Source organism: Manis pentadactyla, chromosome 11, assembly GCF_030020395.1.
Source record: "Manis pentadactyla isolate mManPen7 chromosome 11, mManPen7.hap1, whole genome shotgun sequence".
NCBI classification, from domain to species: domain Eukaryota; kingdom Metazoa; phylum Chordata; class Mammalia; order Pholidota; family Manidae; genus Manis; species Manis pentadactyla.
The window spans coordinates 42,463,661-42,484,194 of record NC_080029.1 but is presented as its reverse complement, the minus strand read 5'-3'; the positions used below and the strand labels follow the sequence as shown (position 1 = coordinate 42,484,194).

At 33.6% G+C, this 20,534-nt stretch overlaps 1 protein-coding gene across 3 annotated transcripts in view; it reads left to right on the top strand.

Moving 5' to 3' along the window:
- Nucleotides 1-17,153, top strand: part of ACTR10 (actin related protein 10) — a 32,236-nt gene extending 15,083 nt beyond the window's left edge. For all 3 annotated transcript variants that reach the window (XM_057488420.1, XM_036918890.2, XM_036918900.2), the window contains 8 exons: nucleotides 166-233; nucleotides 493-572; nucleotides 5,823-5,858; nucleotides 8,083-8,162; nucleotides 8,240-8,313; nucleotides 11,298-11,379; nucleotides 15,125-15,326; nucleotides 16,727-17,153. In XM_057488420.1, coding sequence (XP_057344403.1) covers nucleotides 166-233; nucleotides 493-572; nucleotides 5,823-5,858; nucleotides 8,083-8,162; nucleotides 8,240-8,313; nucleotides 11,298-11,379; nucleotides 15,125-15,326; nucleotides 16,727-16,908 — 804 coding nt within the window. In that variant the 3' untranslated portion in view covers nucleotides 16,909-17,153. The remainder of the gene's footprint in view (nucleotides 1-165; nucleotides 234-492; nucleotides 573-5,822; nucleotides 5,859-8,082; nucleotides 8,163-8,239; nucleotides 8,314-11,297; nucleotides 11,380-15,124; nucleotides 15,327-16,726) is intronic.
- The last annotated feature ends 3,381 nt before the right edge of the window (nucleotides 17,154-20,534 follow it).

Sequence of the window (20,534 nt, the reverse complement as noted above, 5' to 3'; positions counted from 1 at the left end):
TTGGAGAAGCATACGAAAAAAGACTGATTTTTCTGTAACTCTTTTGAAAATAAATTAGAATTTGCCACCAAAGCTAACTTAAAACAATACTGCAGAAGGTGAGAAGAATATTAAGGAAACCACATTTTATCTCCTAAAATAGTAATACCCTTGACGACCCTACAGATATATGAAGGAATCCCAGTACTAAATTGTTGGGGAGCCCTGCCCCTAGGAGGAAAAGCTCTTCATATGTAAGTTTCTTAGCATTTAGTTTATTTGCTTCACCTTTGCATAAAACAGATGCTAATTTTTTGACAGTGACCAACAGAGTGCTTGTAATATATACATTTAATGTTACTCATTCCTTTCTCTATTAGTGTTGAGTATGTTCATCTTTTATTTAAGACATCATAATCTATAATGTAAAATAAATATTAAATAAGAAAGAGACACCAGTTGCAATATTTTAATTCCGGTGACGTTTTTTTTTTTTTTTTTTTTTACCTTCAGGGAGTTGGAAACTCAATTACTGGAACAATGTACTGTTGACACAGGTGCTGCTAAAGAACAGAGTCTTCCTTCTGTGATGGGTAAAATAATTTTAAACTATTTAAAGAGTGGTGTACATTCTCTTTTCATGTTTCAACTCAAATTTTTTTGCCCCATTGCATAGTTATTCTCTTTCACATCACTCAGTGACTTTGCTCCAGTTATAAGGTCATTATTGAGTTCTTTTTTTTTTAATTTTTTTATTTTGATATCATTAATGTACAGTTACTTGAACAACATTATGGTTACTAGACTTCCCCCATTATCAAGTCCCCCCCACATATCCCATTACAGTCACTGTCCATCAGCATAGTAAGATGCTACAGAATCATTACTTGTCTTCTCTGTATATACTGCCTTTCCTGTGTCCCCCCACCTACATTATGTGTGCTAATCGTAATGCCCCATTTTCCCCCTTATCCCTTCCTTCCCACCCACCCTCCCTAGTCCCTTTCGCTTGGTAACTGTTAGTCCATTCTTGGGTTCTGTGAGTCTGCTGCTGTTTTGTTCCTTCAGTTTTTTCTTTGTTCTTATACTCCATAGATAAGTGAAATCATTTGATACTTGTCTTTGTTTGCCTGGGTTATTTCGCTGAGCATAATACCCTCCAGCTCCATCCGTGTTGTTGCAAATGGTAGGATTTGTTTTCTTATGGCTGAATAATATTCCATTGTATATATGTACCCCATCTTCTTTATCCATTCATCTACTGATGGACACATAGGTTGCTTCCATTTCTTGGCTATTGTAAATAGTGCTATGATAAACATAGGAGTGCATATGTCTTTTTCAAACTGGGCTGCTACATTCTTAGGGTAAATTCCTAGGAGAGGAATTCCTGGGTCAAATGGTATTTCTATTTTTAGTTTTTTGAGGAACCTCCATACTGCTTTCCACAATGGTTGAACTAGTTTACATTCCCACCAGCAGTGTAGGAGGGTTCCCCTTTCTCCACAACCTCGCCAACATGTGTTGTTGTTTGCCTTTTGGATGGTGGCGATCCTAACTGGTGTGAGGTGATACCTATTGTGGTTTTAATTTGCATTTCTCTGATGACTAGCGATGTGGAGCATCTTTTCATGTGTCTGTTGGCCATCTGAATTTCTTCTTTGGAGAACTGTCTGTTCAGCTCCTCTGACCATTTTTTAATTGGCTTATTTGCTTTTTGTTTGTTGAGGTGCATGAGCTCTTTATATAATTTGGATGTCAACCCCTTATCAGATACGTCATTTATGAATATATTCTCCGATACTGTAGGATGTCTTTTTGTTCTACTGATGGTATCCTTTGCTATACAGAAGCTTTTTAGTTTGATATAGTCCCACTTGTTCATTTTTGCTTTTGTTTCCCTAGTTTTATGGTTTCATGACTTACATTCAGGTCTTTGATCCATTTTGAGTTTATTTTTGTGTACAGGGTTAGACGGTAATCCAGTTTCATTCTCTTACATGTAGCTGTCCAGTTTTGCCAACACTAGCTATTGAAGAGGCTGTCATTTCCCCATTGTATATCCATGGCTCCTTTATTGTACATTAATTGACCATATATGCTTGAGTTTATATCAGGACTCTCTATTCTGTTCCACTACTCTATGGGTCTGTTCTTGTGCCAGTACCAAATTGTCTTGATTACTGTGGCTTTGTAGTAGAGCTTGAAGTCAGGGAACACAATTCTGCCTGCTTCATTCTTCCTTCTCAGGATTGCTTTGGCTATTAAGGGTCTTTTGTCATTCCATATGAATTTTAGAACTATTTGCTCTAGTTCATTGAAGAATGCTGTAGGTATTTTGATAGGGATTGCATTGAATCTGTAGACTGCTTTAGGCAGGATGGCCATTTTGACAATATTAATTCTTCTTAGCCAAGAGCATGGGATGAATTTCCATTTATTAGTGTCCTCTTTAATTTCTCTTAAGAGTGTCCTGTAGTTTTTTTCAGGGTATAGGTCTTTCGCTTCCTTGGTTAGGTTTATTCCTAAGTATTTTATTCTTTTTGATGCAATTGTGAATGGAATTGTTTTCCTCATCATTGAGTTCTTAATTACCAAATCCAGTAATTTAATTTTAGTCATCCTTTCTTGGACTTTTGGCAGTATGGGTTATCTTGTACTTTTGGTCCCTTGTCTTTCAGGATGCTCTTTTATGGTGTTCTTTCTCTAAGTTTTCCTCCTTGGTTTCTACTGCTCTTCTTTCTTTACTGATACTCCGATAGGGATTTGTGTTTTGTTCCTACAAGTTTTTTTTTTATAGGTGAGCTCATCTGTTTCCATAACTTGAGCTACATGTGTATGTTGTTGATTCTCAGATATGTCACTGGACCTGACCCTTCTTCAAAACTTGGTACTCATATTTCCAACTGATTATTAGATACAAACTAGACATGTCTCTGGGCACCTCAAACTTAAGATTTCCAAAAGTGAACAAACACATTATCTCATCTTACAAAGAATCTTTTCTTCCTAAGAATGATCTTCATTTCAAATAATTCTTAGATAAAGGAGTATCTTACTTATCTCCCATTTTAGAAACCTGGGAATTAGCATATTTTTTCAATTCTCCCTTAGCAATCTCTTTCAAATTTCATCTTTTTTCTATCACATACACCACTGAACATCTGAAAACAGAGGCATTGTAAACTAGGCCGTCCATCTTTCTTGCTTAGATTATCATAGGAGTCTATTCTCTGGACCAATTCAGTCTGTTTCACACAGTTGCCAGGAATAACTTCCACAAAACAAAACTGATTAAATTGCTCTTTGACTTCAGAATATTTGCTGGCTCCCGCAGCTGAAAATCCAAATTATCTGTCTGGTATACAGTGAAGATACACATATATTGTGAAGAACAATCTGAGTTTATTCTGCCTCTTAGCCTTAACTACTAAACTCAACCCTTTGTACCTCATTTCTGCTATAGTAAATTTCATGCAGTCTTCCAAGTACCACTAGTCCTTCCATAATCCTGTGCCTTCAATTTTTCTGTTTTTCTACCTGTTATGTTTTTCTTTGCCTACTCAGATTTTTAATATCTCTACCTGACTCAGCTAGAATGTCATCTTAATTGTGAAGCCTTCTTCATTTCTCCTAAGCAGAATAAATTGCTCCCCTTTGTTGAGCCCTCAGCAGTATTTATTATAGCATATATTATGCATTCTCCTTACCTGTTAACTTACCTGTTTCCCTCAGTAGACTTTGCGGAGCCCTGTCTTATTTATTTTTCAATCTGTAGCCCCTAGAATAGTGCCTGGGCACTGAATAAATGTTGAAAAGAGAAAGGCAGATTTTTAGGACATTTATCCTTGCATATATTGTTTTCCTGTTGTTCTTTTGGTAGTTAAGATAATAGTATTCTTCATTCTGTAGATCAGATTATAATTTTTCTATTTCAGATGAAATTTGTTGCTCTTTTAGTATATCATGACAGTAAATTTATGAAAAGTATCCACAGTTAATGAATTTAGTACACCATCCCAAAATATTTTTTGAGAGATTTTTAAAACTGATTTTAACATTTACTTAAAATTCTGAACTATATGTTGTTCTTGGACTTCTTTTGTTTAACCAACTGTCTTGGGCTCCGATTCTAACCTTTCCTTTTCATATTGCCCAAATCCAAGTCTGTGATAGCCTTGGAGTCCTACTAATTGAGGAATTAAATCATACCACTATTGGTTGAAGGACAACACCTAGAGAATCAGAAACACAGACACACCTAAAATATCTCTTGTCAAGGTCCTTAGCGAAGATTAGATGAAAGTCTTAAATATATTTAGGTATCCTTAAGTGAACTTGAGCCTCTTTCATTTAGTATTTAGAGCCCAGTTCAAAAAAGAATGACCACACAGTTTTTTTGTTTGTTTTACAAGTAACTTAAAATTTTTAAAGGCTAACCCGAGTACATTGATTTAAAAAGTGTACATTTAAATTATATACAAAATATTATGCTTATTATCCTAAATTAACTGAAATTTAAATATGATTTTTGACAGCCAGAGTCAGTGAATGCCTTGTTTCTATCGCTCATTTGCCAAGTTTAAATGATTGTTGTTATTTGCTAAGATTAAGGAGCCCCTTTCCAAAGCAGCATCTACTCTCAGCTAAATTAAACCCTTATTTTCAAGCCTCCCTTATGTGTTGCCTAAAGAAAACTGTTATTTCCTATTACAAAATTATTTTGGCACATGTTGGAATTTATTTGAATATTCCTAGAGAGACTATAGCGGTGAGGATGTTATGGTTTTTAGCACTAATTCTTAAATTGTAGGTTCTTATGATCTAGTTGCATTTCTTTCATTTATTTATAGCCAGATTTAAATCTTTTTGGAAATCTTTATTAGCAATGTGATTAAATATTGTATATCGTTTTTTAAAGGTTATGGCTTAATACTTTGAAGGTGTGGTTTTAAACTTTATTTTAATACTTAGTTTCAGTAGCTGTCATAACTTAAAGATATAGCTCAGGAGATATAGATCCAGAGATGGATGAAGTACATGATTACCCTTATTAAGTTATGATTCCTTTTTCAACTATGAATTTTTGTCTTCAATGATGTAAATAACTTGTTTTCATAATTAATTGACACTATTTTTACATATTTAGCAATGGGTTAAAAATTCTGAAATTAAAAGATTTTACATTTAGGTTAGAAAATTTTGTTTCTGAGTCTGACATGGAAAATGAGATTTTTGGCAATAAGATTGCATAACAATAACATATCCAAAAATTCATCTCTAAAGGCTTGCTATATTGTGTAGATTTCTTTGAATAGGTACTTTTTTCACTCATTTTTTTGAAGTCACCTTTACCTCAAAGGAAAAATTTAAAGTCTGTGTAATCCTTGTTAAAAATATGTATTAGGTTAGCATATTACTGACAGTCATTTATTCTCACTGGAAAGATAAACTTGAAACTTCACTTTTTGTACAAGAAAAATTATATTTTTTCTAAGTACATGGCCTCAAAATAACCAGCAAATTGTTTTATGGTAGAGAAGATAATCTTGGTTGATTCCTAACTAATGTCAGTTATTCTACAATATTTTTAAGGTCTTTTATCAAATTTTTGAATATGTGACATCTTGTAGCACTTTGTTCATATCCGTCTTCAACTTCTGTGCTTTGACTTTGAGTGATCAAGTTTCTTCTCTAAAAGTAAAGTTAATTTTTTGATTTGGCTTTTAAAAATTATAGTACATATATTTTTAAAATTTTAGCTAAAATGGAAAATGGAAATTTACGATACTTTTCTGCTTATCATTAAAGTTCTATGGTTCTAAATAAAATTTCTATTTTAGGTTCAATTCCAGAAGGTATCTTAGAAGACATTAAAGGTAAACTAAGTTCCCATTTTTGTACCTTTCATTCTTAAGTATTTGGAAAGCATGGGTTTCTAAATAATTACACAGATATAAAAGGTATTAAATTTATAATGTAATATCCTAAAAATATATATTATATAGGCTGTGGAATAATGTAAATAAATTTAGATTTTTCTTCAAATTTATGGAAGCTTTTGGCATTATTTATGATGTGTTATTGAAGAAACTTCTCAATTACAGAGTATATAGGTTTACTAGGGAATTAGTAGTTTGCACAGTACAAATGAACAGTTCAATTGCCTAAGAAGGTCTCTGTGTCTTTGCTACATAGTGGTTTTTTTTTTTACTTTAGCTATTTTTTTAATACTTTTTATAAGACCAGCCATTTTACTGACTTTGGAAATCCTATAGTTGGGACCAAAGTATATTGGATTCCCTTTAAGATATATTACCTCTCCTTTGCTAGAGTGCATTTTTATGGAAATGTTTAAATTGAGTTTTCTGGTATTTTGATTCATTATAAGGAAAGCACTTTAAACTATAATATTCTTCAGTACTGAGAGTGTCATGTAAAACTGATATTCTAGAATATTTAATAGAGATTTTGACAGTAGATTTTAGAGTTAAATGGGACCTGGAGATAATTTGGTACAAGGAAACATCAAATTGACAAAAGTTTGAAAAGTAGACATCCAGTATTCATGAGATTGTGGGAAAATGAATACATTAGTATTAGTACATTTTGAAAACTTATCTTTTTTGAAAGCAATCTGGCTTATTTATTAAAATTGAAAATGTACACCCCATCTAAGAAGTGAATGTTAAATGAAGTTTGATAACTTCATAATAAGGAGTATACAATGCAGCTGTTAAAAAAAAGGGACTAGATGTATTGATTTGGAAGGATGTCCATAATACATTAAGGGAAAAAGCAAATTGTTGGTTGAAAGTACAATAGGAACCCATTTCTATTTTTTTTTAAATGCCACACATGTATTAGTTACTTACATATTTTAATTAACTAAACGTTTTCAGTTATTTTAAAGTTAAGTATAATTTCTCTGTTCTTGGAATTTTAATTCAGTGAATTTCATTTCCTTAAAGAAGGGTACCTTCCCCTGTGAAGTGTATAAAATTGTGAGGGTTAGGTATTTACCTTACTTAGATAGTTATGAGAACTTTAATAAAGTACAAAGTATCTAAGTTGAACAACTAGCTTACTATCTAGCATATTAGTATATTGTATATTCTTAACTATATTTTGAATTAGTGATATGAAAAGAAATTTATATGACATAAATATGTATTTAACATATTTTACAAGTAACCAAGTCATTAGATTTCTTACATTCAACATTTTTCTCTACTTAAAAAAAAATTTGTATTCTTTACCTATTTCTGAAAATAATTTGAAGCAGCTTATTATAAGAGATACTTTGCAACTAAAATAATATTTAAAACAATAAATATTCAAAATGTAAAACAAAAAGGTAATATAATAGAAAAAAGTGGTAGTGTTGGAGTGTCCCAAGGGGGAGAAAATAATCACACCAAAAAAATCCTAAAGTAAGGGGCATGTTACTGCAGCTGAAAACAAAATTTATCTTTGTGTTCTGGCCAGCCAAGGTTTTTAAAAAAGAATTAGATAAATACATACATAAGATAGAGATATAAATCAGCCTGGTTCAAAGCAACATGCTACTCTATTAGAGTAGATACTTGGCATTGGGGTGAAATAGAGTCTGGGGATAAAGGGGGACAAACTTCCAATTACAAAATAAATAAATTACAGGGATGAAAAGTACAGCATAGGGAATATAGCCAACAATATTATATCTTTGTATGGTGATGGTAACAACACATCGTGGTGAACATTTTGCAATACATGTAATTGTTGAGTCATTATGTTGTATACCTGAAACCAATATAGTATTGTATGTCAGCTATGCATTAATAAAGAAAATTAGAATAACTGTGTTTTCGTGATGCTAAAATTTATTTTTATTATGGTACTCTTTATACAAGAAACATAAAAAATATAATAGTTTCCTCAAAGATGGTTTTTTTAAAAATAGGGTTTTATGGAAGATGAACACCCACAATGACTTAAGTCTCCTCAGCAAATGAAAGTGTTTTATTTGTGAATAAATTGTTGTAAGCTAACTAAAGACATACTGTTTTAACTGGGTCACAGATTGATTCAATCACAAACCCTAAGAATCTTCTTTTTTTTAAGTGCGAACTTGCTTTGTAAGTGATCTGAAGCGTGGACTAAAAATCCAAGCAGCAAAATTTAATATTGATGGAAATACTGAGGTAAGTTAAAAAATAAATGTATATTCTTTTTTCAGAGCTGAAACCCTATACTTATGATTATGGTATTTATATTTCAGCGTCCTCCACCACCACCAAATGTTGACTACCCATTAGATGGAGAGAAGATTTTACATGTCCTTGGTTCAATCAGGTTAGACCTTAATTTTTATGACCAAAAATAATGAACTTAAATACATTTTTGGCCTTTAAAAATTTTTGGATAAGCTTTTAGTATTGATGATTTAACCATTACGTGTTTTTCATTAAGCCTCCTCAGTAGTGATTAATTTTACTATTTAACTTTTAAAATTTTTTAAACTTTAAAAAATATTTTTTCCTGTTCATTAAAGTAATTCAGCATTAATTTAACTAATGGGACTAGCCATTCTTTGAAGTGAAGACTAAAGTATAATACTTTAAAACAGGGTTCACCAGTGTACCAGTAAAACTTAATTTGCAAAAACAGACAGTGAGCTGGATTTGGCTTGCAGGTCATAGCTTGCTGATTTCTGCTTTAAAATTGTCTTGTTAGAAAGAATTCATTTTTCCAAATGTAGTAAATCTTTAGAATCAGTTAGTAATTCACCTTTTTATTGTTCATTATTCTGTCTGATGATGCAATGTATCTTGTTATTAAGGACTTAACTAATTGTATTATAATTATATTTTAGAATTTGATTTCTGTTTGGATGCAAGCTTTATAAAACTTGTAGTACAAAGTTTCATCTGAAGTATTAGATCAGAAAATGCAAAGAAAAAAATTATTATGTAAATAGTGAAGATCCTGTTAGACTTTGAGATAATTAATATAGACTGTGCAATTTTAAAGGGATGAAACTAAATACATACATGTTAAATGTGGGGGAACAAAAAGTGAGAATGTAACACTTTTTGATAGTAACTTTTTATCATTTTGCCTCTTATTTAAGTATATTCATTAAATTACTATTTAAATTTTTCTTTTCATTGTTTAGTGGAGCACAAAATAGGAGAAGAAAATAAGTGTTTTAAATCAATTCAACAAATATGGAGCTTTTTGGTTACATATAAGTAGGAAAATAGATTGAGGATAAAAAAAGTCACTATGTCTCACATTCCAAACCCATTATTTACAATTGTTTGCCAATATGTTTTTCTTACTGAAAAGCATAGTTCCATTGAAACCTAATTTAATATAGTCCAAGTGAGTAGTGTGTTGGTAAGTCAGAAGAATCATTTAAAGTAAATGATCATTTTAAAAAATCATCCTAAATATTTTAACTTAAAATTTGTAAATATGTATTTATTTGCCACACTATTTTCCAGGACCTTTTCTTTGAGGATAAGTCTGCTTCTAGGGTTCTGAGTTAAATTTACATAAACCAGTAATTGATAGTTTATGATTTCCAGGGGATTTTTTTAAGTACGGTGAGAACTTAGTTATTTGTAAATCAGTCCTGGTAGAGAATCTTACATATTTTCCTTTAGACTTTTACAGTTGCATTACTCATATATAAAATATTTAAAAAATTATTTTGTCTTCACAAAGCATTCAACATTGACCACCTAGAAAAAAACAAATTTTTTCTAGCCTAATAATTCACTGATTAATAATTGCAAAATTATGATTTCAGTATTAAATCTACTGATAATAAAAGGTTTAGAAAAAGGAAACTGATGCTTTGTAAGCATTGAATCAACTGGTAGAGCAGAAGCATGCAGGCATAGTATCAAGTAGCTCTCTAGGCATTAGTGTTGAGCATACTGCAGGCCTCAGCATACTTTACCCATGAAATGGTAGTTAGCCAGTGGATTGAGTCCCATGAAGACAGTTTTATGTTTTCGAAAAAAATTTTAAAAAGCTTTGAAATAGTATGCATAGTATTTTTTAAAAGTAGTGTTTCTATATTCATATATATATATATAGTTTTGTATTGCATTGGTTAGGATTTGGTTTGGTCACCAGTTATACAAACCTGAAAATATTGACTTCAACAATCTAGAAGCTTGTCTCTTAAAGAAAGTTCAGAGATAGATAGTCCAGGAGTGGTATGATAACTCCCATCAGGGACTCAAAGAATTTCCCATCATCTTTGGTGAGTAGCTTTTGTCCTTGAGAACCAGGGTGGTTGCTGAAGTTACACCTACTATGTCATGTTTCAAGCAAGCAGTCCTAGGAAGGGAAAAGAAAAAGTGCTTCTCTCCTTTTTAGGGAGACTCTAGAAATCCCACATACCACTTCTGCCTCCATCCCATTGTCTGGTACTTAGATACATCTAGCTGCAACAGAGCCTGGTAAATACAGTATTTCTGTGGGGGAAGGTCATTGTATCCAGCTTAAAAATGGAGTTCTGTCTTTTTTTATTTTCAAATAATTAAAATTCACAAAATTGCAAAGGTGATGCAGAGAGGTCCCCATGTATGCCTCACTCAGTTTCTCCCAATTGTTTCATCTTGAAAAACTATAGTACAGTATCAAAACCAATAAATTGATATTGATATAACATGTATAGTTCTGTGTAATTTTATCACATGTAGATATAACCACCACTGCCACAGTCAAAATACATGTATAGTTCTGTGTATTTTACAGTTGCATTACTCATATATAAAATATTTAAAAATTATTTTGTTCTTCACAAAGCATTCAACATTAGAGTGAGTAGTGTGTTGGTAAGTCAGAAGAATCATTTAAAGTAAATGATCATTTTAAAAAATCATCCTAAATATTTTAACTTAAAATTTGTAAATATGTATTTATTTGTAAATATGTATTTATTTGCCTATACTATAACCACAGAGATCTTCCTTGTGCTACCCCAAAATGGGTTCTTTTAATTGGAGAAAGAACAGGAAAATCAAAATTATATTAGGTAACTATCAATCTTTGCCATATATTTTTTTTAAAAACAAAGAAATGCTTTGGGGGCTGGAGGCATTGTTAGATTTTTAATCTCTTGTGTCACTACTGATCTGCTGCTTGACTCTTAAGTTACTTTTATATAATTCTCCATTTCTGCTATTAGGTTTAAGAAGGTATAACTGGGACAAAATACATTAACATAGATTGGTACTTAAAGATATGTAAATGAAACTAATGGTATGTTCTGTATCTTATGTGATTCTAATAAAGCACTCTGCTTTTAATTTCACTAGAGATTCGGTCGTGGAGATCCTTTTTGAACAAGATAATGAAGAGAAATCAGTTGCCACTTTAATATTGGATTCCCTTATGCAGGTATTTTTATTTTGTAAAAAGTTTAAATTTATGATAGCGCTGTAGAGAAAACTTACAAATTTTATTTTCTTTATTTTTATTTGAGCCATTAGTTACATTCTTTAGCTTTTATGTTAAATTTTATAGTCACTGAGATTTTTTTGGCACTTAGATTATGGTACCTAGAACATTTCAAAGGCAGGAATAATAAGTGCTGTGGACATATGGTGCATTTTTTTCCATGTCAGATTATTTTGTACCTCTGTCTCTACTTATTTTCTGTCCGGTTGATCTGTCTTTTGGAATGAGTGTTGTTTTGAAGTGTCCTAAAGTGAATGCGTTGCATTCTATTTCCCCCTTTAATTCTGTTAGTATTTGTTTCACATATTTAGGTGCTTCTATATTGAGTGCATAGATATTTGTAATGGTTATATCCTCTTGTTGGACTGTCCCCTTTATCATTATGGAATGTCCTTTGTTTCTTGTTAGTTTCCCTGTTTTGAAGTTTACTTTGTCTGATACAAGTACTGCTACTCCTGCTTTTTTCTCCCTGTTATTTACGTGAAATATCTTTTTCCATCCCTTCACTTTTAGCCTATGTATGTATGTCTTTGGGTTTGAAATGAGTCTCTTGTAGGCAGCATATAGATGGGTCTTGTTTTTTAATCCATTCTGCAACTCTGTGTCTTTTGATTGGTTCATTCAGTCCATTTACATTTAGGGTGATTATCGATATCTGTTATTGCCATTGCAGACTTTAGATTTGTGGTTAACAAAGGTTCAAAGGCAACTTCTTTACTATCTAACAGTCTATCTTAAGTCGCTTATTAATCTATTCCAATACAGTCTAAAGGTTTGGTTTTTTTTTTTTCTCTCTTCCTTCTTCCTTCTCTACTCTTTCTAGATTTGGTGTCATATTGTGCACTCTTTGTGTTTCCCTTGACTGACTTTGTGAGTAGTTGATTTAATTTTGTATTTGCTTAGTAATTAATCGGTCTACTTCCTTTACTGTGGGTTTATTTGCTCTGGCGACAGCTGTTTAGCCTTAGAAGTATTTCCATATAGAGTAGTACCTTTAAGAGATCTTGTAAGAATGGTTTAGTGGTGGTGAATTCCCTCAACTTTTGTGTATCTGGGAATTATTTAATCCCTGCTTCAAGTTTAAATAATCTTTCTAGGTAGAGTATTCTTGGTTGGAAGCCCTTCTGTTTCATTACATTAAATACATCATGCCATTCCCATCTGGCCTGTAAGGTTTCTGCTGAGAAGTCTGCTGATAGCCTGATGGGAATTACTTTATAAGTGATCTTTTTTCTCTCTCTGGTTGCTATCAGTACTCTCTCCTTGTCCTTGATCTTTGCCATTTTAATTATTATATGTCTTGGTGGTGTCTTCCTAAGGTTCCTTTTGTTGCATGATCTTTGTGCTTCCATGACCTTGAGTGGCTATTTCCTTCCCCAGATTGGGGAAGTTTTCAACAGTTATTTCCTCAAAGAGACTTCCTATCCCTTTGTCTTTCTCTTCTTCTTCTTCTGATATTCCTATAATGTGAATATTGTTCCATTTGGATTGGTCACATAGCTCTCCTACCATTCTTTCATTCCTAAAGATCCTTTTTTCTCTCTGTTCCTCAGTTTCTTTGTTTTCCTGTTCTCTAATTTCTATTTCATTTACTGTCTCCTCTACATCATCTAATCTACTTTTACATCCTTCCAGTGTATGTTTCATTTCAGATACTGTATTCTTCAGCTGTGAGTGGCTTTTTTTCAGGATTTCTGTCTCTTTGTTGAAGTCCTCCCTGAGATCTTGAATAGTTGTCTGTAAATCTGTGAGCATGTTTATGAGTTTTATTTTAAAATCTTTATCAAGAAGATTGATGATTTCAGTTTCACTAAGCCCTCTTTCTGGTGTTTTTCCTTGTGTTTTTGTTTGGACCAAATTCCTCTATTCCTCTGCCTGTTCATAGTTTTTTAGTGTTTCTTATGGGATAATAGGTTTGTGTAGGAGACACCTTCCAGCTCCCAGAAGCTCAATTTCCTGTGTGAGAGCCCCAACTGTTGGCATGCAGTGGGTGTGGCACCTTTCTGCATTGCTCATAGAGGTCTGATTTCAGGTGGGCTGTGTGAGCCGTCAGCTTATTGCAGGAGAGGGGAGAATACTCTCTGGAGCTGCCAGTAGGTGGAGTCACCCTCCGTCTGGCCTGCTGTGACAGCAGGGGCCAGTGGCAAACATGACTGGTGCCTCCCAGGAGTAAAGAGCTCCAGGTCTGGCTCCTGCACACAGCTCCCTGGCTGGCCCAAAATAGGGCTGAGCAGGCTGGGGGTTTTCCCCTTGCCTACCCAGGAGCAAAGTGTGATTTCACTGCCAGCTGGCAGCCCGCATGCCACTGCTAGGAGCCTCCAGGCTGTGTTGCCAGCGAGGGAAATGGAGTGTCTGAAGCTCCTGAGGGCTCCCACCCTCAAGTTGGGTTGAGGACAGGATGAGGAGCTATTGTCCACCTGAACTCTCTCCTAAATATAGAGCACTGTGCAATCCTTGCCCCTCTGGTACCCATCTCACTACTGGGAAGCCTTTCAAAAACAGCCTGCTCTGCTTTCTTTCTCTGGGGGGCAGGTAGAATGTTCCTGTTCTCCACAGGTAGCTGGGATCTCAGCCTCCCTGAGTGGTCTGTCTGTCTCTGTTGTCCAGCCCCACCAATTGCAAGGGCACCATGCAATGTGGACTCATGTTCCTGGAGCAGATCTCTAGGGCCAGGTGTACAGCGGTCCTGGGCTTCTATTCCCTCCCTGTTCTGTTCCTCTTCCTCGGGGTAGAGGGAGGGCTTGAGTCCCACCAGATTGCAGCTTTGCCACTTTACCCTTTTCTGCAGGGTCTTCTCTTCTTCCCCAGAGGAAGGTAGTCAGTTTGTAGTCTTCAGGTCAATTTCAGACCTAGCTGTATTTGCTGTGTTTTCATGTTCTATGTGATTCGGGGAGGAGGTTTTTGCCTTGCCTTCTTACACTGCCATCTTTTTCCCAGAATTGCAGATTTTTATTTTGTATCTAGTAAGACTTGTAGTTTCTTCAACTAAAGGTCTGTGTAGTATTGAATTTTAAATGCAGAAATTTGAATGAAATTAAAATTTTAAATTTTAAATTTTAAGTTCTTTGATAATGTGTGTCTCTAGTTCAGTGACTGTGGAATCACAGAACTCCATGTGAACTGCCATTGCTTTGGAAGATAACTGTCTACCTCTAGAGCTGCACTCAGACACTTTCATGAAAAACAACATCGGTGAAGGACTTTAACATTCCTAATTCTTAGTGATAACTGATGAGGAAAAATAATTTTTCTAAGAATTATCTTCCTATTCAGCAACTGGTTCTGGATATAATAAATACTGTGAAGATAGCACCTTTACCTTAAGTTTCCACATACTTCCCTTACTAAACAAGAGGCAGAAATTATTTCTTCACATGTTCTTTGCTCAACTTAGTCATTCTATCTTGACATATTACTACTGTATGCCTGGTAAAATTAAAATTTCTATACTATTAGATTTTAAAGTCTTTAAAATTCTATGTATGTACACAGCGATATTATCATGGTTATATATTTGCTACATGAATAGCTTTTTGGTTAAAGAAACCTTATTTTGCCTTTTTGTGATACAAATGATCACCTGTTTAATTTGTAATACACAATCTGCATATCTTCTTAAGTTCAGCCTAGCATTATATATATACAGTTAAGGATAAGTCCTTCTTTGCTTTCTTTTTAATAATAGTGCCCAATAGACACCAGAAAGCAACTAGCAGAGAATTTGGTAGTCATCGGTGGCACATCTATGTTGCCAGGATTTCTCCACAGATTGCTTGCAGAAATAAGGTATTTGGTAGAAAAACCAAAGTACAAAAAAACACTTGGCACCAAGACATTCCGAATCCATACTCCACCTGCAAAGGCTAACTGTGTAGCCTGGTTGGGAGGTAAGAATTTAGTTTTTAAAATATAATGATTCATAGGAATTGGTTCTTGAGAGGTATTATTAATGGATGTACCTTTGACCCTTGAACAGCTCGGGGATTAGAGGTGCTAGCCCTCCACTCCTACAGTTGAAAATCTGTGTATAACATTTTTCCCCAACAATTTCACTGTTAATAGCCTCATGTTAATCAGAAGCCTTACCTATAACATAAATAGTTAACACATATTTTGTATGTTACATGTATTGTCTACTATAGCTTTACAGTAAGGTGAAATAGAAAAAAGAAAATGTTTTTTCAAATTGTCGCTAATCCCCAAAAGATTTTCCAGTGTGTTTATTGAAAAAACTCCATGTATAAGTGAATCCATGCAATTTAAACCCAAATTGCTCAAGGGTCAAGTGCATTAGAATAGATGGTTCAGTGTTCAAGATTGTCCAACTAATAAACTAATAGAACTATTAAATAAATTTCCTTGAATATTGACTTTTTAAAAAATTATTAGTTTCTAGAATTATATACCTGTTTCTCTTCACATTAGCACTTTGATTTTTTTAAATTAAACTTAATACAGTTAAAGTCATCACTCATAATAGTGATAGCTATGCTTTTACATTTCTTACAGCAATGCTACCATTGCTCAAAATATTTATTTCCTTCCAAAGCTAATTTGTGAGCCATATATCAAAGCTGATCTCTTTATCATAACACTTTATTTTGTGAATAAGTTCATTGGATGTTTTAGGAAATGATAGTTTCATTGAAATAAGGAAATAGTTTAATGAAGAGACTACTTTATTGAGAAACAATCATGGATATGTGTATTTGTATATATTCTGATACGTGTTTTCTGATGCGGTTACAGCTAATAGGTATCGGTCATTTAGAGAAAGTATTGAGATTTTAAATGAATGCTGTATTTCTTATGAAATTTAGATCTAGGATAAATGAATTTAATTACTAGATTATTTTTTAAAGACTCTTGTGAGTATTTATGTCTTCAGCATAAACTCTAAGGGCATTATAATGATGCTTACTGGGTTTACAGTGCTGTTTTATTTATGACGTAAAATCTTAAAGAGTTGTGGCAAAGAAAATTACAGAGTTGAAAATACTTTTCACTCTACCTCATCTGGTTTTTGAATAGTAATACTTGTTACCATTTTCACTATAATCTGCTATAGGCCTTTTAAGTTACTTTCAACATTGGAGTTTTGGCTTACCCTATTATTTAAAATATAGGCTATAGATCAACTTAACTGGAGTTAATTTGAAGGATGTGAATATGCATTGCTGAATTTTACTTGTTCTCTCCAGTCTTGTAATCAAGTGGATATATGTGTATATAAAATTTTCTGGTAAAAAGTTTTTATTTTAGCTATAAAATATTTTTTACTACACAGGAGCTATTTTTGGAGCACTGCAAGACATACTTGGGAGCCGTTCAATCTCAAAGGAATATTATAATCAGATAGGCCGTATACCTGATTGGTGTTCTCTTAATAACCCACCTTTGGAAATGATGTTTGATGTTGGGAAAGCTCAGCCACCTCTGATGAAGAGAGCATTTTCCACTGAGAAATGAAAGTTTGATTTAATTTCATCTTTTCTTCATTTGAAACATCCAATCAATTACAAGCAGATTGTTCAAAGTATATAGGATGCTGTTAAAGACTACGTCAATTGGAACTGAAAGCATTTCTGTAATTACTCTTTGTATTAATATTTAATTCTATTGACTTTTATTTCTCTTGTGTAGTGGTAAAATGCTAGCTGATGTTTCTGAAATGTGTTGTGTTTATATCAATAAAATACAGTAAAGCAGCTTAATTTTGTTACATAGTTCATTTTTCAAAAAGAAGAATAATGTTCCTCCACAATTGACACAATCTGTCCATGGGCATGGAGACTTGATTAATTTCATTACTTCCAGCAGTTATATAAAGATTAAATAATGTTACCATTACCATTTACTTCAAATACCAACATGGGTCTTTTTCTTAAAATCCTTTTCTCTTGGTATTTCTGTGCCCATGTTTATTGCTGCTTTTCCAGAAATATATTTGACTCTTTGGACTGAGAATGTTTGAAAGCATAGTTAATTAAGCATTTGCAAAGCAAGGAGTTTACTTCTTAACTTTACAGTCTTGTTAATGAACAATTCTACATTTCTCAGAAAAAAGATTTTTATGCAGAGATATTTTATGCATTTTTATATAACTACCTTATAACATATTCACAACATCTTTAGTTTTCTCTCTTATGCTTTTTTTTATTTTCATAGATTTGGGGTTCTTTGAATGTACCCAGTTATTATTTAATTTTTATTTTTACTTTTCTTCATTTATGTTAATGAATTACCTCTTACCAAAATTTTACTGGTTTCATTCTTTCTAGGTACTTGTGAACATGGGAAATAGATACATATGTATGCTCCTGTCCCTGAGGATAGAATAGGAATTGATATATTTTTTGGACTGTACTTTCCAAGTCCATTCTTACTTATAGTCGTTTTGTTTGTACTTTCATGGCTCCTTTAGTTCTGATTTATGTATGAAGATCTGAACTAACACTTGATAGAGCTGTGTGTATGTGTTTTATTTTTTAAAATATTTCCACCTCTACCAGCAAACAGGAAAGGATTTTGTTCTCCCAGCTGACACATGCACTACCGGCCTACAACTACCTCTATCACCATGAAAAGGCAGAAGAATGTGGTCCAGTCCAGAATTACCCATACAACCCCCGAGAGAGGGCCTGGGGAGATAGATTTAACCAATCTTCCTGAAAAAGAATTCAAAATAAAGGTCATAACCATGCTGATGGAACTGCAGAGAAATATGCAAGAGCTAAAGGATCAAGTTGGGAGGGAGAATACAGAAATAAAAACAATCTCTGGAAGGACTTAAGAGCAGACTGGATGAGGTGCAAGAGGCCATTAATGGAATAGAAATCAGAACAGGAATACAGAGAAGCTGAGGCAGAGAGAGATAAAAGGATCTCCAGGAATGAAAGACTATTAAGAGAACTGTGTGACCAATCAAAACGGAATAATATTCGCATTATAGGAGTACCAGAAGAAGAAGAGACAGAAAAAGCGATAGAAAGTGTCTTTGAAGAAATGATACCTGAAAACTTCCCCAAACTGGGGGAGGAAATAGTCTCTCAGACCATAGAAGCCCACAGAACTCCCAGCACAAGGAACCCAAGGAGGACAACACCAAAACATAATAATTAAAATGGCAAAGATCAAAGACAAGAACAGAGTATTAAAGGTAGCCAGAAAGAGAAAAAAGGTCACCTATAAAGGAAAACTGATGAGGCTATCATCAGACTTCCCAACAGAAACCTTACAGACCAGAAGAGAATGGCATGATATATGTAATGCAATGAAACAGAAGGGCTTTTAACCAAGAATACTGTATCCAGCATGAATATCATTTAAATATGAAGGAGGGATTAAACAATTCCCAGACAAACAAAAGTTGAGAGAATTTGCCTCCGACAAACCACCACTACAGGATATTTTAAAGGGACTTCTCTAGTTGGGAGCACTCCTAAGGCTAAATAGATGTCAACAGGGAAAATAAAATCACAACAAAGAAAGGACACCAACCAAATACTAACTAAAGGCAAAAAATAAAATCAACTACTCACAAAAGCAGTCAAAGGAAACACAAAGGAGTACAGAATAAAACACCTAACATATAAAGAATGGAGGAGGAGGAATGAGAAGGGAGAGAAATAAAGAATCACCTGACAGTGTTTATAATAGCTTAACAAGCGAGTTAAGTTAGACGGCTAGATTGTAAAGAAGCTAACCTTCGACCTTTGGTAACCATAAATCTAAAGCCTGCAATGGCAATAAGTACATATCTTTCAGTAATCACCATAAATGTAAATGGACTGAATGCACCAATCAAAAGATACAGAGTAACAGAATAGATAAAAAAGCAAGACCCATCTATATGCTGCTTACAAGAGACTCACCTCAAACCCAAAGACATACACAGACTAAAAGTCAAGGGATGGAAAAAGATATTTCATGAAAACTATAGGGAGAGAAAAGCAGGTGTTGTAGTACTTATATCAGACAAAATAGACTTCAAAACAAAGAAAGAAGAGATAAAGAAGGACATTACATAATGATAAATGGGTCAGTCCAACAAGAGGATATAACCATTATAGATATATATGCACCCAATACAGGAGCACCAACATATGTGAAACAAATACTAACAGAATTAAAGGAGGAAATAGAATGCAATGCATTCATTTTGGGAGACTTCCAACACCACTCACTCCAAAGGACAGATACACCAGAGAGAAAATAAGTAAGGACAGAGGCACTGAACAACACACTAGAACAGATGGACTTAACAGATATGTACAGAACACTACACCCAAAAGCAGCAGGATACACATCTTCTCAAGTGCACATGGAACATTTTCCAGAATAGACCACATACTGGCCACAAAAAGAGCCTCAGTAAATTCAAAAAGATTGAAATTCTACCAGCAAACTTCTCAGACCACAAAGGTATAAAACTAGAAATAAATTGTACAAAGAAAACAGAAAGGCTCACAAACACATGGAGACTTAACAACATGCTTCTAAATAATCAGTGGATCAATGACCAAATTAAAACAGATCAAGCACTATATGGAGACAAATGACAATGACAGCATAAAGCCCCAACTTCTGTGGGACATAGCGCAGGCAGTTCTAAGAGGAAAGTAGATAGCAATCCAGGCCTATTTAAAGAAGGAAGAACAATTCCAAATGAATAGTCTGAAGTCACAATTATTGAAACTGGAAAAAGAAGAACAAACGAGGCCCAAAGTCAGCAGAAGGAGGGACATAATAAAGATCAGAGAAGAAATAAATAAAATTGAGAATAATAAAACAATAGGAAAAATTAATGAAACCAAGAGCTGGTTCTTTGAGAAAATAAACAAAATAGATAAGCCCCTAGCCAGACTTATTAAGAGAAAAAGAATTTACACACATCAACAGAATCAGAAATGAAAAAGGAAAAATCACGACAGACCCCACAGAAATACAAAAAATTATTAGAAAATACTATGAAAATCTATATGCTAACAACTGGAAAACCTAGAAAAAATGGACAACTTTCTAGAAAAATACAATCTGCCAAGACTGACCAAGGAAGAAACAGAAACTCTAAACAGAGTAATTTCCAGCAAAGA